The sequence below is a fragment of the Scophthalmus maximus genome, chromosome 14, assembly GCF_022379125.1.
Source record: "Scophthalmus maximus strain ysfricsl-2021 chromosome 14, ASM2237912v1, whole genome shotgun sequence".
Taxonomy (NCBI): domain Eukaryota; kingdom Metazoa; phylum Chordata; class Actinopteri; order Pleuronectiformes; family Scophthalmidae; genus Scophthalmus; species Scophthalmus maximus.
The window spans coordinates 9027791-9054145 of NC_061528.1; the positions used below are offsets into that span (position 1 = coordinate 9027791).

The window sequence follows — 26355 nt, forward strand, 5'->3', positions numbered from 1 at the left end:
TTTTTGTGAGAGCCTGTCGTTTATCACGTTTTTCACCAGAAATAAAGTCAAACACGAGAGATATCTTCAAGATCAGACACCTTATGCACCCGTTCATATGTGAGCATGCAAGTAGCTATACATAGAGACACAATAATACTTTTGTTTCCATTGACACTAGTTGAAACTGTAATGTATCCATGTACATGTTTTGTGTTTGTGTGCAAATGTTTAGTTTTTTATGGATGGGGTGACAGAGAGGATTGGGTGGTTTAGTTTTTACATTATTTAATAGGTTGACAGAAATATCATAACTCCAGTTGGTGCTTTCCATGTACATGCAATTCACAGTATTAAGCATCTGATTCAAAAATAAATCTCTGTGTTATCTTCCAGGAATCTTGGAAAAAAACAAATTGTTTACCTATTTTCCAAGTTCGCCTCTGCAGTTCCTAATCCATATATGCACAGATATATATTGCATATTGTATATTGTATAATGTATATGGCACACCATGTATTATTTTCATTCTAATTCTGCTCAGGGCCCCATGTAGGTTCGGGCCGGCTCGGTGGTCTGTGACATTAATACACTAGTAGCTCCCATTGTGAAAATGCCTCAGCCGACCTGATAACATGTTATCCTCAACTCTGTCTCACTGTGTCGTTTGTAGTGGACAACATAGCACAGACAGACCTTGCTTGAGTTTGCATTGCACAATCTTGATTGAAGTCAGATTATATAATTGTCTTGGTGATGATGTTTAAAATAAGCCAGGCATCTCTCTCTCTCTCTCTCTATTTGTTCACTGGGGGGACTTTGAGCACGGACACCTTCAGATAAAGTGGCTCACACGGTGACTGGTGAGTGTGTGCAGTGAAACTTCCCGATGAGGGCCTCCGTCCTCCCATCAGTAATCCCCCCCCCCCTCCGCGGTGACGTCACTGAGGCTGTCTCTCCAAAGTTACGCAGCGCTCGCGTGCGTCGGAGCAGCCAGGCGGCACAGTGCGCGCATCGCAGGACGCAACACCAGCAGAGCCGGGGCTCAACTGTTCAGTCGATCGCTGTAATATTTCGGACACTTTTTTTCGGGGGGGGGAGGAAACTTAACGAAAGAAATGGGTAAGTTTTAAAATTTTTTTTGAACACATCCAACCGTGAGGTGAACCACAACGTGTCGCTCCTTCGTGATGCTTTTGTCATCGTCGCTCCGACTCTCGGGGCGCGACGATGGATTGCGCGTCAACCAAACAAGCGGTTTTTCAAACTTCTACTACTACTCCAGCATGACTCTGTCCTCGTCGGTCGGTCGGTCGGTCGGTCGTGTCTGCCTGACCCGGGGCGACGAGAGACGCATTAGAGCACATGCTCTTCTCTCCTCTGGCGCCCCGGGGAAAGCGATTAGGGGAGATTACGTCTGTCGGGATTCCTGCAGTCAACCCTGTTCGAGCGGAGGTGTTCGACCCGGACCAGCTGGGTGCCCCCCCCCCCCCCCCCACCGTCCGCTACTGGGCTGAAATATTGCAGTTGGACTGTTTACCATTTAAATAAAAGTTTGATTTCAGCTGGCCACGCCTTTCATCGCGCGTCTCCGCCGATCACTTATTGGTGGCAGAGATGCTCATTGTCACGAAGGTCAAAGGTTGTTGTTGTTGTTGTTGTTGTTGTAGTTGTTGTAGTTGTTGTTGTTGCTGCTGCTGCTGCCCAGTGTGTTGTGCCGGTGAAGAATGACTGGAGACTTAACTGGCAACATATTGTGTGAGTCAGATGCTGTGCGTGTGCCATGGCAGAGCCCAGACAGTCCCATCTTTACATCACTCCCTAGTGTTGGCCGTCTGTGCACCCAACCCTTGAGGGGGATGCACCGGGAGGAATGAGGCGCTCGGCGTGTGGAGGCGTTTACTCTTACCTCTCTCTGCCTTAGGAAAAATCTATGATGAACTGTGAACCCGCTGGGACAGAGGAGCAAAGGGGCGGAAACAAACCACTCAGCGTTTCACTCCCGGCTGTCCTCATCCTTCACCGAATCGACATTTAACAGTTCAAAAAGACGACACAGAAATAGCATTTATAAACTCTCTGCTTTGGCTTTTGTGCCGCACTCGGGGGCTTGTGTTGTTTGCACCGGTGCAGCCCAGGCCAGGGGAAGAACACTGTGTGAGAAATGTGTATCAGTGCTCATTAATTCGCTCTGAAGTTCTCACAGAGGCGTCTTTGTGCTCCTAATTCGGTGCTGCTCCTTTGTGCAACTTCAGCGGCTCTCAATGTAGAGAGAGAGAGAGAGAGAGAGAAAGTTCAGTGAATCACCGGCCTCAGAGTTGAGGCCTTGTGAACTATTTCCCCACAGACTTTCTCACAGAGGATATTGGCCTGCATGGCAAATGACCTTTGTGCATTGTCAACGCGCAAAAGCTCCCATTTAAAAAAAAAAAAAATGGTTGTGCCAGTGAAACGGATCTCGTACTGCTGTGCTGCGATTTGCCGCGTTGCCTGTGAGATAGCTTTGAAAACAGAGAACGGATTATCATTGTGTGCAAGGAACCCTTCTGTCCAAAATAAACGGGATGCGTCGGCGGCGCTGAGTGTAGAGCTGTGAAGTGAAGATGTCTACAAATGACGTCTGATTTGATTTAACGGACGACCCTCGCCCCGCAGAGGGGCCGCATGTTTTTTTCAGAGAGATTCCCCTCCGTCCTCCTGGTGAACGATTTAACAGCGGACAGGCCTGTGTTTAGGATGTGGGAGGATGACCTGGCCTCAGTCCACTGAGAGAGAGAGTCATTTTCCACAAATATCTTGTTAGGTTCTCGGTGTTGAATTACCCAGCGAGCAGCAGATGTGTCTCACACAAGTGATTTCAGTTGAGCTTAGCTAGTTTATCATGAAGCCGAGGGGGGGAGTGTTGTCCTTGAGATAAAACGTACTCTTTCCTGTGATCATATTCATTATTTCAAGAAAAGAAAAGCATGTTATGGTTCCGCAACCTCAAAAACTACAGAGAACAAACGTGTCCAAAACAAGCAACCTTCCTGGCAGCGTTTAAAACGAGCAGTTTAGAAGTTCCCAAGTCTAAACCAAATCAACTATCTTTGCAGTTGTCTGTTATAGATACAATTTAATTATGTGCTTAGACTCTAAGGTTATCTTATGACAGGAGGTTCAACTAATGGAATACAGCAAATTACAGACATGACTGTGAACGCTGACTGTTCTTTTTCTCGGAGCCAGATCCTGATTGCAAAAGAAAAGGGTTTTTCCTCATGGAAACTCGAGTGTTTTGTGTTCTGTGTAATGTGGTCTCGTGGAAAAGGTCACGGAGGCTGGATGCGAACCAGATCCAACCGTGACATCATTGTTTTTGAGCAGCTCAAGAAAAAGAGAGTTGATCTCACCCGACAGCGTTTGAACGTGTCTTTAATCGAACAGCTCTTACTCACTCATGGTTGGCTGCTGTTGATGCTCGGGCATGAAAAACGGTGTCAAATGTTAGCAGCTTCATTGTCATAGTGAAGCCTTCATGATAAAATCTGATCAGCCCTGTTCCCCAGTGATCCACACACACACACACACACACACACACACACACACACACACACACACACACACACACACACAGGAGAGTGTCCTTCATAATGATTTTTCACATGTGTCTGTCTGGGAAGTGTCTCCGAGGTGTCAGCTGTCTCGTGCTCTTATGCTGTTGTGCGTTCCTGCTCCTTCTGAGTACGAGGATGTCTGGAAAGTGTCTGATTGTGTGGCCCGTGCGTCGGCGGCGATCGCTGTCACTGACACACGCAGTGGACGCCGTGCGCTGGGACCCTTCATCCTGAGTGGGAGCGAGAGGAAGGACCCACGGCGGCGCAGCGACGGGAGAGACGTGCAAGAGTTGGCTCGCGCGGTGTTGTCAGTCAGCCACATGATAAGAGAAAAAGAGAAGAGATAAAAGAAAACGCTGATGCTGTCCTCGAATTTCTGCTGTCTAAAGTGCAACGCAGTCCTAATAAGGTCTGTGCTAACCTTTCACAATCGATCCCACATTTTCATGCCACTGTCAGTTACCCCCTAAATTGCAAATTTTTTTTTTGGTCTGTAGTTTGCCGTTATTAGTTACAGTGAATCCACGATCACGAGGTAGTCGCTGTCATAGTTACATGATTTCTGGGCTTTTTTTTCCATCTGGCATAGAATATGGTAATTATAAAGTAGATGCAGCCCATACAGTTTTTGTGCAGCTCTAAAAAAAGAGACCCCCTTTTATAAGTCAAGATTTGCTTCGTCTCTCTCGCTTCCCCTTCCTGCTCCACTGTGTTTCCTCTGAACTTCCCTTCTTCTCTCTCTCTCTCTCATCGTCGGTGCTTTCCTCTGCCTTTATCCATTTTATTTTATTTATTTTTTTGTTCCCCTTCAGAGCTGCAGGGTCTGCCAAAGCAGTCGTGTTAATTGGTTAAGCTTAATAACTCCTCCGACGACAGAGAGGGCCATTGAGTGTTGTGACATGAAATGATCGGAATAGCAGCTCCTGAGAGTGGATGCTTGTTGAGGCCCATTCCCAGTTGAACAGAAGGCGATGCAAGTGGATGCGTGGGTGACTCTCTGTGCGTGCAAGTTCACCCTTGTGTCACAGTCACACTGCCGCACGGGCAGAAACCGGACGGCATTTAAATATCTGAAAATACTCCCTAAATGCAAAAGACCAAATGATCAGATATGCAAAGGAAAGCTAAACCCCGGGGTTGTATGAAGTATGCCAGAGATACAATCTGTCCTTTATCTTATCTGCACCCACGATTATCAAGGTTAAAATGCCAAATATATGCATAAATTGATTTTAAAATATGTTGGCATCAGTACATGAACATATAGAGTGCAGAGCAGCCATCTGTATCAGTGTTTTGTTCACAGTCAGAGGACTGTTCCAGCAGGCCTGTGGTACAGACTCGGTCGACGGGCCTTCAGCCCCATTTTTGGCAGCACAATGTACATGATGACTGCGTTCACCAAAGTCAATATCAAGTAAAGTCAATTGTAAAAGTGACAAATCATAGCAGAGGTTATCTCAGGGCACTTTCATACAGAGCAGCTCTAGACTGTACTCTTGATAATGTTATTTACCAGCAATCCTCCATGAGCAAAGTACTTGGCGGCAGCGGAAAGGAAAAAAAACGTACTCTCAACAACTATTAATCCCGAACAGAACCATCCCGCCGGTTGTGTTGAGAGATAAAAAGAGAAGGGGGGGGCAGTACAATACAGGTTCCACATTAAAACGTATAATGATATACTACCGCCTGTGCTTTGCGTCACTCTCCCCCATATCACATGGTTGGGGACATTGATTTAAATGGTCAATAATGTTTTCCCAGAATGACCCATTTTCTGCATCCATCCTTGGGTTAGCAAGTAAATAGACCATAATGCATGCAATGTAGGAACAGTGAGTCGGGAGTGGGATTGGTCTACTTTAGAGTTATGCCTGTGGCAGAGAATCCTATGCCGCAGCTGATGGACGCCGAGCTGTATACCCGGTGATGGACGGGATGTGAGCCATGAGTTTGACCACCAAGGTACCAATCCTAAAGTTGGTCGGTTTGTGAAAAGGCTGAACCTGGTGCAAGTTTGACTGGACTGCAGTGATGTGATTCATTAAGGTGATGCTGTGGTCCTCCGTGTTTGAGGAACTGTTAACCTCACAACCGCGCCCTTACAAAAATGTTGAATGCAGTTTTTGTGGGTTAATGAAATTGACTCTGCCATCGGCTGGGTCATGCTCGTGTGTCTATGTTCGTAGGGTTTGTTCTTATCTTCCATTTTTCAGCTCACACAACTACGTCTGTCATGTACGAATGAGTGCAACGCTGTGAATGAACAACTGTCCAAAACTGTGAGTCTCCATCCCCAGTTATTGCACCTCGCCGCTCTCTTCGATCGCAGGCTTTTCACCCCGTCGTCTTCGAACGGCGGAAGTTCAGAAAAACTTTTTTTGGGCCTTTAGATGATGTAAGTTGTAAGGACCACTAGATGTTTGCTGACGTCCAACTTTTTTAAAACTGTGAATTTGAACAAATACCACTTTGTTGCTTAAAGGCAAGCAGGCGACGTTCAGACGTGTTTGGTTGATCAACAAGTGTCTCAGCCTGTCAGTCGGCCAAATGGATGGATGCCACTCCCTCGTCCCACATCGGCTCCACCCCGGTTTTCAGAACTTTAAATATCTGATGGTGAACCTAAATGTCCCAGAATATCCCTTCAGACACCCACTGGAGTTGTCATTGATAATTGTCTACATTCAGATCAGAGATGGGGGTGAGCAGCTTTGCCAGCTGGTTGATGGTTGACAATTTCAACACTGGCGAAAGTGCAAGTGCCAATCTAAGATTCAACAACGTCTATATAGATCAATATTTAGGAGCTGAATGTGACCACACTTCAGACCTGAAAGTACTTGGGGGGCTCCGGCTAATTTCCCCTGTAAGATCATCTGTTGGGAGCGAGAGCAGAATGCATTAGTCTGCTTTTCAACTGTGGGAGCCGGTAGGATTGAACCGTTGGCTGCGTGCCCACCGAGTGTATTCAACCCACCACAGATAGGCCTTTGTCCGCGGCGCTTTTTACGCAGCTGCTAAACAACCGTAAGACAAAGGCATCTGGGGTACCCCCGGCAGACCAATGAGAAATGTTCACCATGTGAAGAGCGATGCCAGAGACCATTTGGATGCAGCCAAAATGCTACGCTTGGGATGAATCAAGCAGGAATTTAAATGAATAGCCATGTAACCCCTTGACTTTTTCTTCCACTCCCATATTCAGAAAAATTCAACTTCAGATATCAAGATTGTTTTTTTATCGTGATTAAACCATCACGAAAACAAGTCTTTCCTCGCAGCTCGTTGTCATTCATCTGAGCCGAGAAAAAAAAAAAGCCCATGACTCCTGTTTGCTCACGTTGTTGTGTTGCGGAGGTGCATGTGACACACTGATGAGGCCACTCGACGCACTCCCTCTCCTACCAGGAATCACTTTCTTTCCCAAGGAAAAAAGAAAAAAAGAAATTCCAAGTGACAGTTTTCATTCTCCGCGTATTATGCCCCAGAGAATGGCTTGATAGGCAGGAAGAGGCGCTGCTGCCAAGCAGATGAAAATCTGCAATAGCTGAGCTTCTGCAAAGCGACAGCTGCAGGAAACCTAATAGCTGAGAGAGACTGTTTGCTCCACAGACTGTTCAAAAAGACCGAATTCAATTTGACTAAATTGACTGAAAGAAACAGGATTTGAAAGAAACAGTAAATGATATTCAACTTTGAATCCCCTGAACCCCCACAACTGATTCATACTTTAATGTGAGATGTTTTTACCATTTGCACATGTTTTTTCTAAGGCTTTTGTGTCACTTGTTTAAATTTAATTTGGAGGACGGGGGGGGGGGGAGTCCCCGCTTCAAGAGCAGCTTCGGTGGAGAGGAAATCCAAGATGTTTCGGTTTCTGACAAAAAAGGAACAGCTTGACACCCACGACACCGTAACCACGCGCAGACCAGAGGAGAGATCAGTGAGCAGTAGCAATATTACAGCTCCGCCACTGAGCGGTCTCGTAGGTCTTCTCAGCTTCTGACCTCCACACTATGGGAAAACAATGCTGTAACAATAGAGTGGCCACAGCTGAGAATATAAAAAAAAGCGATGTTGTGACAGAGGCGAGCATCTGGAAACTGGTGAGAGGAGCAAGCTTTGTGCAACGGAACACGGGGTCCTGTGCGTGTGCGAGAGAATGAGAGTGTGTGAAAGCTCGTCAGCCAAGTGTTTTATCTCTCCAAGCTGTTTCATGCTACGTGAAGTGTACAGACCCTAATGACATAAGAGTTTCAATAGATTGCTTTTTGTTAGTTGCCGCCGGGCAGGTAAGAGTATTTATATCCCAATAAAGATAATTAAGAAACGGCACTCTTCTTTAGTGTAGCGTCAAAGCAATTATTTACAGAGACATGCACCTAATGTAAATGATGGAGTTGCACTGAATACATTTGTGAGAGTGTAAATGTTTAGACGCGGATACTGATGTAGAGACAGCATCACTTATGAGTGTGCCGTAAATGGATTCTACGCTGCCCAACTTTTATAAAGTCCAATATGAAAGGCAAAAGGGAACTGCAGTCTCTGCTGTTGGACACCTGTGTGCGCTTAAACCTACCAGTGCTTAAAGAATTAATGTAAATGGATTGACCCACTCTCGCAGAGGTCAGCCAGGGTAGTATCTACAGTGTACTGAACACTTGAGAGAATAGCTTCCATCGTTCCCTCGTAATGTCCTGCATTTGCTTTTTATTGGTGAACACTTCTAATCCGATTCTATGATGAATCTGCGGACCAACACATCCCCGCAGGGGCGGCAGTGTCAGGTTCAGGTTAGGGACGGCCCTGTGTCCTTCCAGGATCCAGCCCCAGGACGCAGGGCTTTGAGACACGGGGAGGAGCGCTGCGAGGAACAATGGCATTAAAGCGATCTGGCTGCTCTGTTGTCATAGTGCCGACGGTGAATCCTGACACGTATGGGGTCTGGCTGGCCTGGTCCGATGAGTAGCACCGGCTGGGCCTGAAAGGCGGAAGGGGGAACGGTGCTGGAGGGTTTGAAAGGGGTAAAGTCTTGGGTCAGGGGTGAGAGGTTAGCAGCGCAAAGGCAGAGGACAATGGGACCGGCGGGAGCGACGCAGAGAAAGAGATCCCAGCAGCTGGGGGAGGGCGGGGGGGGGGGGGGGGGGGGGTTCATGGGAAGAAACCCCCAGATTAGCTGGAGAGTCTCGTCTGCTGTCGCCACGTCTCTGTTCTTCATTATGACTCTATTGTGTGTGTGTGTGTGTGTGTGTGTGTGTGTGTGTGTGTGTGTGTGTGTGTGTGTGTGTGTGTGTGTGTGTGTGTGTGTGTGTGTGTGTGTGTGTGTGTGTGTGTGTGTGTGTGTGTGTGTGTGTGTGTGTGTGTGTGTGTGTGTGTGTGTGTGTGTGTTCGTGTTCGTGTTCACATGCTCATGCCCTGTGCAACAAGCAGGGAAATGAAAGACAGTCTCCAGCCCTGTGTTATTTGCCACCACAGCAGCTGGAGTGTGAGAACATTTGAGTCGCTCCTTGACCGTGTAAGATGGACATAAAGTGTGTGAGACATCTCCTTGCTTCCACACTGATCTGCCTCCTGACTCGACATGCCCCGGATTTTCTTCATTATAAAAGCATTCTTGAAGCATGTTGCTTCATTTGCCATGCAGGAAATCCATTAGTCCATTTGATCTCTGCCGCGCAAGATGAAAACAAACAAATAATAACCTACGGATTTCCTCGCATGAGGATTCAAGTCGACTGCGGTTTCGGTCACTTAAGTAGGATGAGAAGCAACTCGGGTCTTTGCCTTGAGCTAAATATAAAACATGCTTACGGCGATAGGTATTGTATTTAAAGGATTAACATCACCAAGGGGAGTCACCATGGGATTTATTTGTACGCGCGGTGCAGTTTAATGGACTCTCATATGTTTGAAATAGTCTCAGGAGACGCTGGGTGTCAATATGACTGGAGAGGGAAGAATGAATGGTTTGATGGTGGAGATTTGAAGTCAAACATAAGAGAGATTAGAAGGACATTCGAGGGGCGTAGTTACATTTACATTAAGGAAAGCATTAAAGCAGTTATAATGAATATTCTTATATGAACAATGACTAACTATTGCACTGCCTAGCTATAAATCTTGTGTGTCTTTCAGCTTATTGTTTGTTTGTTAGTTGAGCAGCAAATAATGTGCAGACAGTTAGCAAGTAGCTGGGGAACCTTTAAAGCCCAAAACAAAGTTGAAAGTAGAGTAAATATTGGACCTGCATTCATCAGGTGGTCAGAAACATGGCCATGCTACTAATGCTAACATTGCTCTGTCACTGATGGATTTATGGAAAAGGGAAACTTTCTGCTTGTGTGTTTGTCATAGCAGATTAAAAAGTGACACGTCAGTGTTGTGTTTAGTAGCCACAGAAAAAAAGTTGTTGTTGTAGTTTTAAGAATCAGGGACATTACAGAAAGTATTAACAAGTTATTCTGTTAAATGTTCTAGGTTTTTATGACTGTGGCGCTCAGTCACATCAATTTTTCACTCTTGAGATTCTTCTCTACCAGAAAAAAAACTGCTGAATGATGTTATCCCCTGCTGCGAAAATTGTTTTCATACAAACCTATTCAGAAGTATCTTTTCATTCTTCTTATCACAATATACAAGAGGTTATTATGTAGCATTATTCTAACTGGATAATGGAGTTTAATGGAGGTGTTTTCTCGCAGTAGGTTCCTGGCTGGTTTCACCAGCTCAATAGTATAAGAGTAGCGAGCGGGATCACAAAGACAGCGAAGCCTCTCTCAGACCAGAGAGGCCTCATTAAAATATTTAATACACACTCGGATAAAAACAAACCGATTATGCAAAGGCCTTTAATTTCTCTAAAATGGCCTCAATGTTTGTGTGTTTGTGATGTCTTTATCATTCTTTCAATCTTTTCCAGGTTTCTGTTTCTGTTTCCTGGCATTGATCCTCTCGATTGACTCCCAACTGAATTTGTGAAACTCTTTCGGTCTTTCGGTTCTTGATATCGCAACGGTTTTCTGTCCGGCCAAGACATGGTGGCTGTTTCCGAGGTACTTGGAAAAAGCCACCATGGCGTTGGGAGCGTTGGGAGCCTGGATAATATGAAGCATCTGTGTCTCTCGCTCCCCCCGCAACACACTTAGGCCAAAACCGCAGTGGCGGTGGAGGTGCCAGGGAGTCAGGGATGTGAAGTCATTTTTAGAGGAAAAAAACATGGCTGCCAGGCATCCCAGAGTGAGTGTTGCTCCACTTCCAGACCTAACACGATAGTAACGCAAACATGCAATTAGAGAAGTGCTGAGTCAGATACCCTGGGCATTGTTTGGCCAAGCACTCGTAATTACAGTGGAGACTAAATAAAAAATCAATGTGGAAATTATACAGTAGAAGAAATGTCAAGCCATTAAAGTATGTCTCTATTAGAAATGGTTGAAATTGAGTAGAGGAGCTGGATTTCCACCAAGACGTTATGCAAACGTGAGAATCTTTCCACTTGTGTTGAAATTCTTTATAGTCAGGAAGGACAATGTGCTGCACCACAACTGGACGAAGGGGTAGTTGAATATAAGAATTTTGATTTTGAGGTTGGATGAGGATGAGGATGAGGTCTTGGGTTCATAAAATCCACAAATTTCCTTTCTGGATTGATAAACGCTCAGCTTAACTCAAGAACTAAAACAATAATTGTAACATTCATGGCTCTTGTTGAACATCATAACTCAGAGGAACAGAGGGGGGACATTGTGACCACATTTCCTGCAACTTGATTGGTTGGCTAAGGCCCGCAGCCAAGAGCCGGTAATTCTAGTTTCTTTTTCTCATGTGAGTGACCCAAAAATCGATGGCGTTTTTGACGGTTGGTCAAAATAGGAAATTGGATGGTCGCTTAATTAATGAAGAAAATAATCAATAGTCAGAGACCTAATCTTGACTCCTGTCCTCGATACAAACACCTGCAGTAAAAAAGAAACATCCAAATCAATCGTTCAAGTTCAAGTATAAAGTTTAAAAATACTTTATTTCAATGACACCACAGAAGAATTAAGGCCCTTTAACCTTTACATAACCCAACTTTTTCCTCAATTTATAGCCTTTTTGACGGAGCCAAAAGGAACCACAAGGCTCATTATATGTCGGCCCATTGTGGTTTTCTTTCTCACTGTCACTTGTCTTGCCATAATGAATGATGGACGGTTTGCATATACATTTTTTCCATTGGAGGCAGAGGATTTTCCTTCCCCCAGAGTGGCGATATGAATTTATCATATAGGTTGAGTTTGAGGCATACATTTAATTGAGTATATTAAAAAAATCACATGTTGAACTGTTCAGCAAAAGTCATATAAAAAATGTTTTATGAGTTTTTTCCCCTAGACCCACAGAGGAAAATGGGTCAGCAAACAAGTGTATGGATGTGCATGATGGGCTCGTAGTGCAGCGCTTTTGTAAACCAATCGATGACTCTGATTCAGCAGGTCAAACATGACGGCAGACATACACATGCGCAGATTGACCTATGGAGGGGCCTGCATTTAAATCTAGGTCAGTGATGCCACCAGAGGTCATTGGAATGATGTTGGCTGCAACAAATTGCCAAAACAGAATTGACAAGTCTCCCAGGATTAACTGTTGGAAACAAGAAAGGGAATATTACAGCTTTGTATAAAAGATCGGCAAAATATTCTGGGATATTTAGACAATTGCTTTGCTGTTTTTGTTCAGGCCCTGCTTGTCAGTCATCCCACATACGGGCCACTCCACAAGCCCCATTGGCCTGATCTTGTCCTCCTCTCCTCTGCCGAGCCTGCGTTCTCCGACTGCTGTCAGTGTTTTTCAAGTGGTGCTCGGGCCCGGACACAGACTTGCACTCCCTGAGAAATCCTTCCTGAGCCAAGCAGGGTGCAGGTCTTCACGGGTGGCTGAACATTGAGGAGCTCTCAGGGCCCCCAGTCTCACAGCATAAAAGGTTGACCCACAATGAAGAACCCCCCCCCCCCCCCCCCCCCCCCCCCCCCCCCCCCCCCACCTCCACTTGTATGAGCTTCATCATCATTCAGATTGTGTCCTCGAGCAGGGGAGTGGCGCTGTCTCACACTGTAGCTGGGCATGCATCACTCAGGCTTTACCTCTGAGGTTCACATGATTATTCCCACAGCCGCTCAGCCTGACACAGTACTGGTGACACAAGCTCGTGAAGACGAATTAGTCTTTCTTCATTCATTTGGTTCTGCTCCACACAACATGTTGTGGCTAAATTACCATTCAAGCTTTACTAATCAACACAATCAGTCAAATGACTACGTGCCATATGATATTAGTTTCTTAAGCTGCTTTCAGACAGTATCTGAGAACGCAAATGTCCACAGATGTTGCCTGTGGACATTTTATCCCGTCAGCCACCCTGGTAAAATGTCCGAGTGAGTCACTCGGAATCACTGCCAGCGAGTGCTCTACCCAGGCGCCGGCCCTCGCCTGATTATTCCTACCTTCCATTCGAATACGGGCTAACTAACTCATATAAATTGGGACGTTGGGGAAATAACTTGGACCCAATTAAGTGTTTGTCTTGCCAACACTGTCTAAGTTATATGGCAACCATCTAGTCTGCCTGTTTACATCTTTCATAGGATTCACCGGTGCAAAAAATATGCCGTTGCAGTGCCCTACAAACCAGTGTTGCTTTTGTTTTTTTCAATCATTTTCAGGGGGAATTTTTTTCAGCTGTTCTTGCAAAACAACTTGAATGCTTGCATTTTTTTTTTCTTCTTCTCTTTTATCTTTTATGGGGGGTTAGGGCCTCACATTCGCTCTCGAAATGGGCTCCCAGATGCTCAAGGCTGCCTCATGGTCTGCAGTAAACTCAGACATGTTGTTGTCCGTACTCTCCTAAAAGTTTGCAGATGGATCATTAGACTGTTTTGACTTTGGCATGATCAGTACCTTTCAGCTGCTATGGTGTGATGCATTTTGTCGTCTTTTGAAGCTTCACTTGAGCGCCTAAGCGCAGTTAATGCGAGACATCACGAGCACACCTACCTCGACATCGGCTGTATGCTCTCGTATGAAGTGTTCAAAGAACCATCACATCTATACGTGGGCCCTGTTCCCCACTTGACAGGGATGATGTCAGTTCTCCTGGCGTTTTACAGGGCTGACGGTGGAAAAAGCTTTCAGATTAGTGCGGCATTTGTTGTTGTGGGATCCCCGCTAAGTTCACTTCCCTGACCCCCGAGGCTCCCCTCCCCTGCTGATCCCTCTCCTCTCCGAGGTCTGGTATCCGTGAGAAGCCCCCGCTCCAGCAGGACTCTTCCCCCCACCGCTGAAAGGCCTTTCTCTCATTAGCATGCCCCTGGGGCTCCCCGGCCTGCTGTTGCCAAACAAACACAGCCAAGATTTTCTTCCTCATCTCCCTCACTGTCTCTTCCTCTGTCTGTCATCTTTCACCATCCGTCTTCCCCTGTCTCCGTTATTTTTAACAAGTTGTTTCTCACCGTGTCATCCCCTTTGTTTTTCCGGCACGCTCTTATTTCCCCCGTCTTCATCGGCTCCTTCAACCTTCTTAAATTTCAGCGGGTTTCAGCTTCTCTCGATCTCCCATTTTCACAAAATGTTCCCTCTGTTGTTTACACCAGCCCAGAGGACACTCGTTCTCCCTGTTTGGGAAATGTTGATCTGACTTCCTTTCCTGTGTCTTTTTATGTGAGTTTGAAGCCACCAGATGGAGGAAAGGGCAGCGGTCAAAGTTTGCTAATGTATGCGGCAGGAGCAGAGGGCATATGGTGCGAATCAGCAGATGAAGGGCTCAACTGTGGTCAACACTGAAACACACACACACACACACACACACACACACACACACACACACACACGCACAAAGTAGAAAAAGGTGATTGTGTGCCCTTGTGTTTTCTGTCCCAGCCTGTGCAGCAGAGTGGTTTTCACCCACAACTAAGGTCGGGGGGCCCCTGCGCTGACATAACAACCCCATTCTCACCAGGCAGCCTTCTTCAGGTTGCTATTCATTGTAATTTCAAGAAGAGGGAGTGCAGTGTTCAGGGCATGTACACGGATTTGTATTCATTTGACTCTAAAAGAATCCCAAAACGGTTCCCCCGTGAACAGAGCAGACGCACATTTATCCCTTGAAACTGGAATTTTTAAAAGTAATTCACGACTGGTGGCACGCTAAGTTCAATGAAATCTCTCCCGACGAGAGTCTCTGCGTCTCGGAAAGGAACAGCGATACACAGAGGCGCGGTGGCTTCGTCAGGCAGGACGAGACGAGAAAGCGCAACTGTGGAGGAGAGAGAGAGAGAGAGAGAGAGAGAGAGAGAGAGAGAGAGAGAGAGAGAGCGGGAGAGGAGAGGGAGTGGGAGAGGAGAGAGGAGAGGGAGTGGGAGATAGGAAGGGAGAATTTGCTGTGAGAAAGCATTTTTGCTGGATGGGAGAAAAACAACCATGGAAACTCCATCAGAAGAAACCCAGGACCAGAGGCAGGACAAAAGAGGTACCGATGAGGGTTTACTGGGGCTTTAACCTGCTCCAGACTCAACACAATAGTTGGGTAGATTTCTTCTTTTTTTGTGTGTGTTTTTTGTCAGTACAGCCTTCTTGTGTCAGTGTTCGCAATGCAGGAAATTGTTGCAAATTATATTTAATTTGCAAATTGTGCAACGGCTGCATCCTCCAAACTACCGTCGGTGTCATGCGTCAACGTGTGTTTTGCTTGTGTTCTTTGTGCTTGTCTTATGATCGAATTAGTTTAAGTCTGGGGGATGTTTACAGCAAACCTCTGCAGCAGGAGGGATGCCTCCTGTGTGTGTGCGTGCGTGCGTGCATGCGTGCGTGAGTGCGTGTTGCCGCTGGCCATCATCTTAGTGTCACTTCTAAGGACAATGAGCCCGTTGCAGGATCAGCAGCAGATCAATCAAACCTCCAGCAGCGTCCGAGTTTCTCTTTCAGGGCGGACCGGTGATTGATGAGGTGGACGAGGGGCTGGCAGGGACAGAGATGAGTGAACCAGATATTACCCCAGCTCACAAATGGACAGCGGTGAGGGCTGTGTACACTAAAGTGAGAGTGTCATTAACTTGCTCGCCCCCCCATCTTGTAGAAAATCAGCAGGAATCATTGATTTTCTTTGCTATTCCCCTGATGTCAGACCAGCCATAACACGAGATTATCATTTTTTATATCTGTCAGAAAATGGGGGGAAAACGCTCAATACACCCAGAGGCGGCGTTGGTTGTATCCCACCAACAGGTAAAAACCCAAAGGAATTGATTTTTGCAGCGATTTAAAACCGATAAAAGCAGCTGGAGCTCGAAAGAGCTTTTGTTTAGTATTTTCACGTAATGAAAAGGGTTTTAACGATTCTCCTAATCCATTTATTCATTCAATTATTTATTATGTGTCTGTGGGTGGGGGGGTGGAAAATAATAAACAGTTTAATCTGGGATTTCTGTTTCTAAACTATGGAAAGTTCAACCACAATGCTGACCCCAATGTTGTGTCCTTACTGAATGCCTCCAACATTCTGGTTATTTTCTGTAACGGCCAATTTCCCCCACACAGCTTTCTATTTATTTAAATTACCTATGTCTCTTCTTGTTCTTCTACATTGGCTGGATATTTGATGGAGAGCAGACTGTAGAAATCTGACAGGAAATAAAGTGAGAGTGAGATGGGCACAAAGGTCCCCATCCGGACTCCAGCCAGTGATGATGTATTTACGTGGTTGGCCCCTTAAATCCTCAGGCCACATATTTATGAGGAGCTGTACCTTGACTTACAAGCCTCGGGGCCAAGTTGGGAATGTACATCGAGTGTACATATTGCCCTATAAATAGTCTATCCTGTCATATACTTGAAGAAAAAGAAAGAAACCACAAGAGGTTTACTCCTCTACAAAGAATATTAGCGCACTATGGCCACCATCTCCTCTGATTGTCTCACAACACATCAATTATAATTTTCACACATCTCTCACAGCCTCTTGCAGCCACGAGTGAGCTGCAGTCAACAGCTATTAGGCGACAGAGTGAGTTTCCGATGTTTGGATGAATAAACAATGAGACCACTTTTGACGAATTTGCAGGCTCAGATCTCCCTCGTCCCCCGGGCATGTCCATTAGGGCCATTAGGGGCATTTTAAAGTTTTGTTCCTCTCAAAGGTGGAGAGTGTGGAAAATGAGACTGTTTCTCCTAAATCGTGTTTGGGCAGTTCGCCGTAATGGGGCAACGCACAGCAATACTTTAGCATTAGCAGTAAACGGACACATCTGTGAGCAATGAGGCTAGATGTTAGATTAAAGCTGGATGCCAACTCCACTTGAGCTGGAAGGCAGTTTATATTTCAGGACCCGTGGATAAGATGGAAGAGTTGCAATGTCTTCATCTCAAATTGTGTGTATCCAAGTGAGTTTATTTGTGTGAGTTGGGTTTGTGTGTATATCACCATACATTCTTGCACGTGGGTTTTTGTTTGGGTGGCTGTGAATGTGCACGTGTCTGGTGTTGACGTCAAATTAAATTGTGTTTTCTCAAAATGATTTCTTCTTTGCAGTAAAAGGCGAATTTAGACATTTTTCCACCAATGGTTCCAGTTGCTGGAAGATTTCAGCTTAATGTGCTGACGACATGCCCTGTTTTCATGTGATTGCTTTTGTTGAAGGACGGTGTTGAAGTGGGGCCAGCTGCTGGGGCTAGTTAGTGAGGAGTCAGAGCCAAGTGGCAACCCACCGCGACGTCACCCATTGAATTGTGAACTGCCGTTTTGGGGCCTAGAGTTTCATGTTTCGGCCTGCGACATCTTGGTTTCTTGAAATCAGAAGTAAGAACTCACTGAGAGCTCGAGGACACTTCATGCCACTGGAACGGTGCAAGCTGTCAATCACACAGCATCCATGCCGCCAAGGCTATAAACTCCTTAGGAAAATGCTTACTGACGTTTTAAATCAAGTGAGAGTATAATCTGTGGAGTCGCCCTCCGCTGGTCGTTCAAGAGAATACAGGTTTCAGGTTTACTTCCGCATGAGCTCAAGCAAACTTTTGTGGTGCGATTGCCAGGTTCACCTGTTTGGGAGGCACTGGGCAAAACCTTTGCTGTTGACCTACTGTTTCCTCATGTGCTGTGCTCTGTAGAAAGCTGTAGATGTCCGTTTCATTATATGCGGTAGATCGACCAACCAACAAAAGGCCATGCTCCTATACTGGAAAACAAGCGGTCCCCAGGTTTTCTGTATGCCAGTTAGTATGTGGGAACTTGATGAAACACATTTGTTGAGGAAAGAAAGGTGGCCTACGGTTTAATGGACCAACCATGAACACCAACCTTCCCGGTTCACATCCAGACTTCCTCGTCATTCCACCTTGGGTGTGTTGATCCTCTCTTGCGCCACTTCCTTTCACCCTCTCTCTGCTGTTAACTATCAAATAAAGTTATAAGTTGCCCCAAAGTACCTAAAGGAAAATTAAAAGCGGCTGAAACACAGTAAACGTGTGTTTTTCGGGGCGGCATCTTGAGGTCTGGGGACCGGGGGCAGCAGTCCAGCATCCAGCATTGTGGTGATAGACACGCTGGTCACTTTGTATAGCCATGTGTCTCTGTGTTAGTCAGTCTTGCAGGTCTGTTTGCAAGCTTTACCTGCAACACGTGTCAGTCCTCCCGAGCCATCTCATTCACACATTGGCTGCTTCGAGATGCTGTGGCAAACACGATCCTCCCGAAGTGTGAAGTGGCCGCCACTGTAGGGCCCATTGTGGCTAAGATGTGTGTGGTGCTGGACACAGGATGGAGCTCAGCGGTGGGCTTGTCCTGGGCCTCCAGCCTGTGGGCCGGAAGAGCAGGGCCGTAGTTCACTGCCGTTCTGAATGGCCCCTGAGAGTCCAGTGTGATGGACAGTCTCGGGCTGCACACACTGGCTCTTTGTTCCGGGGCTTCTTGGACTCTCTTTCTGTCTCGTTTGTGTCACACATACAGACACACACTCTTTCTCACACAAGCGTCTTTTTCTTCCTCTCTCTCCTCGTGATGCCGATGTGGCGAGTCTAGCTTTTTGCTGTAAGGCCTGACATTGTCAATATAAACAGCCACTAATTTGTCTGTGTTTCTCTCCTTTGAGGCCATTCTTCATTCGGTCTCTCTCCGCCCCCCTTTGATGCACTGCGGCGATGAGATGAAGAGTCTTGAGGTGACCGGAGGTCCGACCAGGTCTATTAGTCAGGGGGCATGTGAAAGTCATCAGAGGGAGAAGCGTGATCTTCATTTTCAAGTGCTCCACTCAGAGCAAGCAAGATCCATTTAGTGCAGGCGTGTTGTTTAGAGTCACCACCCTCGGACTGTTATCGCTCGTGGAGGAGGAAGATTTGAGCTGAAGTTTACACTGCAATATCCTGTACTCCTGCGCTAATCCCACACAGTGCACTGAGAGAAAATGCTTCTTTATTTTACTGTGGTCTCGCAAAAGCTGTTTTCAGCTGAAGTCCAGACATTTTCAGGACATTTTGCGGTGGGGCTCTATGTGAGAATGCCCTCCCCTGAAAAGTCAAATTAATTTTTATATTGTATTTATTTATTTATTTTAGTATTTTACATATAATGCCAAGCAGAAGTAATTTAAGGTCACTTTCCTTATACACTTAATTCCTCATTCCTGTATAAAAGATTGTGGATGAAACTTAACGTGATTTGTGAACCCTATATGTCTAATACCGAGACTAAAGCTTTCACAGGGGCCCTTTTGTGAGCGGAGCAGTATTCCTGAGGTTTGCTAATGGTTGAACCACGACAGCGGGTCTGTCCATGTGCCAGTGTTGTTTCAGTCCGCCAGAAGAGACTTACACTAACCTGCCAACACGTTGAGTCCAGCTGTGAAAATACCGCCTCGGATTTATCGTGTTATTAGGCATAACACCTAATAAGTGACACAAGGTTTCTCCACAGAGAGAGAGAGAGAGAGACAGACAGAGAGAGACGGCTAACCAACCCATTCGGTCTGGACCGACGAGCTTTAAAGCGAGCCACTCCTGCGGGATGGACTCTGAGCAAACAGATGGTTTATCGACAGGATTGAATGCTTTCAAACTAAATGTACATTTTCTCTCTCTCTAACTGCTCCGAGTTCAGCCTGACCTTCTTCTGGACCGGCTGCAGGGGAGGGAGGTCACATAGGCAATGTCATTTCAAAAAAATCCTTTCATACATTAAGCATAGACTGCCCAGTGACATTTTTTGTAGGGCTCTCTATCTATACACAAATCTACCCTGTTTTTTTCTTTCTTCTAATTTTCAAGTCCAGTAAAAAATTCAGGAAAACAGAGTCGACTGACTGCCATGGTGAATCATGGCCATAGTTTTTTTTAAGACAGTTTAACTACTGGGAATGGTGTCACATTTCAAAAGAGGGTTTTAAGCCAAACACTTGGAGCGCTATTTCATCCATGACATGCCACAGCTGATTGCAATCAAATAAAGTGACAGTAAATCTGTGCACATTTAATACAAAATATTTTCTAACGCTGTTTCTGTAATTTAATTATTTTTTTAAATTTCATTTTAGAAGTGAATTTCATTGCTAGGAAAGTACGGTGGGCGGCTGGGTCTCTGGAGCAGATGCTACCGGACAGTGACATCCACTACAAGAGCGGCTCTTCCTTCAAATGGGCCGTATTTACTTTGCAGCTGGGCTCAATATCCTGTGGCGTCCCAGCGGCCCACTCACCCTCCCCGACCTACTCATCAGAGAAATGTGGGCTGCGGCAGGAGTTAGCGACTCTGCTGCGGGCACACTCATTGAGTTGTGGTTGACGCGCTGCCATGGCAACTCTTGTTCACCCACCATGGGACAAAAAAAAAGTTGTTTTTTTTATCTCCCTGTACTACACAAACAGTCGGGGTGAAGCATCTGACTGCGAAGGCACCGGCCCAGCAGCAGTATATCTGTTTTAATTTCCTTCTTGTCACGGCAAAGAGCACAAACACAGATGAACTTTCAGGCGTCTCGCCTCAAAGAGGAAGCGGGCACGTAGAAGAGAATTCCTGGTCTGTTTTTCTTCAAGACAAACATGAGATTTTGTCGAAACAAAAAGATGTACTCATGTTGTGTGCAGCTGCCCAACACATGTTATTGCGTTTTCCTACTACGCAGAAACAGGAAATCTGTTTGGATTCAAGAAGAATCTTAATAGTATAACTTGCTTAATATAACTTGGTCTCTTATGATGTTGATATGGAACGACATATGCACGGGTTTTTATTGAGGCTTTTGTCGAGACAGTGTGTTGTTAATGCACAATGTCTTGTCTCTGTTACACTTGTGGCATAGATGAGACCATTTACAGTCAACGTAAGGTCAAAAAGTCTTTCACTGATCATTCTTGTCGCATGATTTGTTAAATGAGGGTTGGTGCCGATTTTTTTCTTAAACCTGCAATTATTGATGCTTTGGTAACGTGGGGGACAGCGTAACTATAGGGTACGGCAAACATGTCGGCAAACGATTTCCTATTTGTGTATCCAGCAGATGTGGATGATTTGGAGAGGTATTTGTTACTCGCCAGGTAGTGTACGAAGCATTCTCCTTAAAAGAGCTGTCTGCGGTGAAGCAAGCACCCCCAACTCGAGCGTCCTCCGCCACTTCACACACAAGCTGCTTCCAGACGTGCAGTGCGCTGAAGTCATGACAATTTCCTGAAATGTTTTTGGGAACGGCTGCATGTTAGAACGCAAATGCTGCTCTGGACCTTTTTCGTAACTTTTCCTGCCAGCCCCAATTTGTGAAATTTCCCAAGTGAGCCCATTTGAGAGCACAGCAATAAAATCTCCGGAAAAATAGACGTGCTTTGCCGCTGCAGATTCATCGTCGTCGCGTCCTGCCTCCTTCACGCTCGACCCAGATGAGACAGAATGTCTGCAGGGATGTCCCTGCTGTTGAGCTATACGCGCCTGACTCTGACCAATCTCCTGCCGAGTTCGTCGCGTGTGAAAGGCCGACTCAAGAAAATGTCCGGAAAAATTGGGTCCGGCTCGTGTCTGAAAACAGCCTTGGTCGTCTGGTCTGTTTGCTAATGTGAAAAATATCAATTATAGCAGCTTTAAAAATAAAGAAATAACTGCAGTCTGATCTTCGGCACAAGGTGAGAGCTTTAAAACGTAAACAGCCACTGACCTGGATGTCCCATGACTCTACAACATCCTGTCGGACACATGTGGATGTGATTGTGAGCACACTGGGGTCTGTTTCCGTGCGCCGTCCACAGACAGTGAATTGTGGTGACGGGCTCCGTTTCACAGAGGCGGAGGAACACATTGGATGGGACGGACCCATCTGGGTCATATCATTACCCCCCAGTGTGCGTCGCCATTGATTTCCATTACAGCTTGGCAGACACCCATTGCTGTGACCTGCTGGACGGCCATCAGAGCCCTTTAAGGGCAGTGATGAATTGTCAACCGAAACATTAGAGGCAGTGTGGGGCTGTGAAACCACAGCAAGCTGCGCTGTCGCCGCCGCTACTTTGCATCGCAGGAAGGGAGGGAAGCGTGCGGCATCAGGTGTGACCGCAGACACATTGTATGAATCTTGTGTTAGAACAGATTTGTCTGCATTGTTTCTTTTTTGCAACAGCCTTTTTTTCTTTCTTTAGAAAAGTAAAGTTCAGTGTTCTTAATGAGTCCCAGTGAGTGATACAGTTGGTTAAAGACCGATTCTTATGGTACTGTGATAGACTGTACCCTGCTCAGGCTCAAAGGATGAATAAATTACATGAATCATCTCATATTTCACTTCCCTGAGATCAATGTATGTCCAACAGTTGTGGACCTGTTGCTGTTGTTGTCACGTAATTGCCTTTTAGATTAAAAAGATTTGGTATGAAACTCTGTATGATTCTATAGAATGACACTCCTCACTGACGACCTTTTTTTTTTTTCTCCCTCCACAGGTTGCTTTGAGTGTTGCATTAAGTGTTTAGGCGGCGTGCCCTACGCGTCGCTGGTGGCCACGATCCTCTGCTTCTCTGGTGTTGCCTTGTTCTGCGGATGTGGCCATGTGGCGCTCACCGGCACGGTGACCATCCTGGAGACCCACTTCTCCAAGGTCACCAGTGATCACGCCATGCTGACCGACGTGTAAGTGACCCCGTGCTCTGCGTGCGTAACGCATGGCTGCGTGTGATGTCACAGTCAAAATCCATTGTAATGCCGGATGCCAAATGTGTTCTTTGCATAACCGTCACAATAAAAAGGGGCCCAATCGTAAGATAGATAACACTTTTGATCATAGTGACTTTATGGGGGCTATTTTTAGCCGATATTGACTCCCACATTCACCTCATCCTGGAGCACAGTCCTAATATGGACCGTTTTCTTACAGTGCATCCATTAGTCGGGACAATAAAAGGGGAATGACAAGAGACAGGAATGCACATATGTTTTATGTTGGTTCAGAAATGGAGTGCGCTGTTTAATTTAAGATGTCTACAGAGACAGTCTGTCTCTTGGTGGACGGTGTCCAGAGACGTGCAGCACCTGTTATCTCCACATTTGGGCTTAGTTACCATCTGTTTATGAGCGATCTACCAGCCCCAGGTCACTGATGTTTTTAATTTGAGTTTTTACACCAGACAGCGGTATTTCATACCATTACTTCACCTGACATTTTAAGTGGGCTTCTCCAGGTGTCACGAAACACCTGCTGAACTGTTTCTGTGGAACCCACCGCATCTGCTTTACGTGTGGCGTTGTTCCTCAACAGAGTGCAGCTGATGCAGTATGTCATCTACGGCGTTGCGTCGTTTTTCTTCCTGTACGGCATCATCCTGCTGGCCGAGGGCTTCTACACAACCAGTGCAGTCAAGGAGCTGCACAGCGAGTTCAAGACCACCATCTGCGGACGCTGCATCAGTGGAATGGTATGTTCCTACCACCACCCCGTTGTGTGTGTAATCCTGATTCCTTATACACAAATTGCTTTCGTGCCGTTTAAAAAAAGAGGAAGTATAAATTACATGAGAGGATTGAGATGTTTATGTTCATTATAGCAACAAAGTATGTTAGGAAAACAAGGATGAGGAGGAGAGTGTTATCATTACATCTTGTTATCATCTTGTGACGCTAACATTGTGCCATCTATCGCGTCCTCAGTTCGTGTTCCTCACGTACATCCTGGGCGTGGCCTGGCTCGGCGTGTTTGGCTTCTCCGCTGTGCCGGTCTTCCTCTTCTACAACATGTGGTCCACCTGTGCCGCCATGAGGTCTCCCATGGCCAACCTCACCGACATCGACTCCATCTGCGTGGATGTCCGTCAGTACGGTGAGAGAGTAGCGGATCCTCGTGTGGAATTACATCTCATCATTTTGCGCTCTGTTCTCAGTTGGCATCAACTGAGTAGACGGTTTGTTCCAGTCATAGCAGTGAAAAGGTTTGATGGTTAGTAAACTCTGAATTTCCCGGCAACAGGAATCATCCCATGGAATGCCACGCCGGGCAAGGCCTGCGGAACCACACTAGGTGACATCTGCAACACCAGTGAGGTGAGTTGCCGTCCCCTTTTCATTCGCACATCGGCAGTGGGTGATGAGTAAAATCACATTTTTAAACCGGACGATAATCCCTCTTGCGTGTCCTCTTCCAGTTCTACCTGTCCTACCACCTGTACATCGTAGCGTGCGCTGGGGCAGGAGCCACTGTGATCGCTCTGGTAAGTTTCCTTCCAGTCTCTCCGCTCTTCTTTTTCTTTTTTTTTTTTTCTCCTTTAGCCCATCTTTGCATGGTTTGTATCAACAGATCGTGTGTGAACTGGTCCTCTTGTCATTCCCATATGGTTTATGTAACCACGCTAAGGACTATTTACACAGGCTTTTCCTCAGCTCCAGTTCCATTTGCTGTTTACCATCTGCTTAGATGCATGTGGCCCTGTTTTTAAATTTAGGATGGATGTGACAAGGTGCAGTCTGGACCTGCTTTTATGGGAATCATAAATGTGTGAACAACAAAATCACAAGCAGACTATTATAATATATAATGACATTATTTCATTTACTTTTTATTTTACTCCTGGAAAAAATGATTGGTCACTTTACTAACTTGTCACAGTACTGTAGTGACAAGGAGGTCACCGGCATGTTCTCTTACAACCTTCTCTGTTCTCTTCCACCAGCTGATCTACATGATGGCTACCACTTATAACTTTGCTGTTTTGAAGTTTAAGAGTCGAGAAGACTGCTGCACTAAGTTTTAAAAAAGCGCCGTAGGAGCACGGCACAGCGTTTGAGGCTGTGCTGAGTAGACAGTTGCCACTGACAACAAATGAACTAAAAAAAAAAAAAAAAAAAAAAAACTGAGAATAGAAAAAATACCCAATATTTCTCCATTAGTAATCACATGATGTGTAAATAGCTGACATGTTTCCTTTAGCATTTGGTACCCAGGGATATTGCTTGTCTGAGGACACCTGATGAAAGTTGTCTTCAGAGCGGGGGTGGTTTGAGTCGCCTGGTTTTCGTTCTGCTTTTCCTTGGCACTGACTTACAGGAATGTGTCACCATCAGACTTTTATGAAAATGTGCACGGCTAGAAATCCACACCAGTGTTATTTATATTCCTACCATGTGAAGCTGATTTTGAAAAAAATAAATAAAACTACAGTAATCAGCATGCAGTATTTCACCTTGCATAAGAGGATGAACGTCAGTTGACTGCAGTCGGAGCTGATATGCAAATTCGTGCGCACTTTCCTTCGGCACTTCTGAAGCATAAAATATTTGTGGAGGTTGTAACACATAATTTAAAATTTTTTAAACAAAATTAGAAATGAGACATTTCTGAGGTCAGGGATATAGACGTCACCCTTCAGCCCTTATAGATATAAAGTATACATAATATATACTACTGTAATTTGTATTCTCCAAAATCTGATGACAAATATTGAAGGTGTTCTCAGGCTCCATGTTTTTGACTGCCAGATTAGTATTTTTTGGTGAAGGTGAATGCTAGTGATACATTTGTAAAAGAAGTAGCTGCAGTGGCAAAGTAGCAGTGGCCAAGTGCCTTGTCCTTTATTATCTCTTTGGTTTATTTGCTCAGCCTTAAAACTTTGGTGCCATGAAACCATGAAGTGTTACGCAGAAAACATTCAGTATTATTTCCTTTGTCACGAGTTAGATTCCTAAACTTAACTAAAAACAAAAACAACAACCTTTCATCAACTGTATTATGCGGATGAGTATTATGGTGACCATTTGTGTATTTTGTAGATTTCAAAGTAACTGCACATATCTAGCACAAGACATTATGAAGGGTTAGGCCAGTACCAGGGGAATCCTTCTGCATGACGCCCTAAGCCTAACTTTCATTCCATGCATTTTACAAAAGAAGAAATTCTCCTCTTTGAGAGTAGAGTTTGTGTGTATGTTTTTTTTTTTCCTTTTTCTATGAGCGTTGATGCTGGTATGGCCTCAGCTATGAAGTTGATGTTTTGTTTCATACATTTTCCTTTTTATTCTTTCTCAAAGTGCCATTAAAGAGCCATTTGTTTTGATCTTAACACTGAGCCTGCATGCTTACATTTTCCCAGATTCTTCGATCTGTTTATAGTTACTTATACTCCATATTTCAAATATTTAATTTTCTCTTTAAAAGTTTTATGAAGACTGTAGCTTTTACTTTCTATATAAAATAAACAATCTTGTTTACAAAAAAAACATCCCTACGTGGTTTATTTCTTATTAATCGTACAAACAAAAGTGTTTGAGAAGAATAAAAGTGA

At 45.3% G+C, this 26355-nt stretch overlaps 1 protein-coding gene across 5 annotated transcripts in view; it reads left to right on the top strand.

The window, feature by feature from the left end:
- The first annotated feature begins 949 nt into the window (after positions 1-949).
- gpm6bb (glycoprotein M6Bb) overlaps positions 950-26355 on the top strand; it is a 28059-nt gene continuing 2653 nt past the window's right edge. Inside the window, exons 1-7 of one of the 5 annotated variants that reach the window (XM_047337175.1) lie at positions 14953-15094; positions 22531-22717; positions 23343-23499; positions 23732-23900; positions 24048-24121; positions 24223-24288; positions 24748-26290. In XM_047337175.1, the coding sequence (XP_047193131.1) occupies positions 15046-15094; positions 22531-22717; positions 23343-23499; positions 23732-23900; positions 24048-24121; positions 24223-24288; positions 24748-24828 (783 nt within the window). In that variant the 5' untranslated portion in view covers positions 14953-15045 and the 3' untranslated portion in view covers positions 24829-26290. Of the gene's footprint in view, positions 1103-14950; positions 15147-22530; positions 22718-23342; positions 23500-23731; positions 23901-24047; positions 24122-24222; positions 24289-24747; positions 26291-26355 lie in introns of those variants that run through there. The other 4 variants (XM_047337173.1, XM_047337174.1, XM_035603709.2 and 1 more) reach the window with 4 other exon arrangements.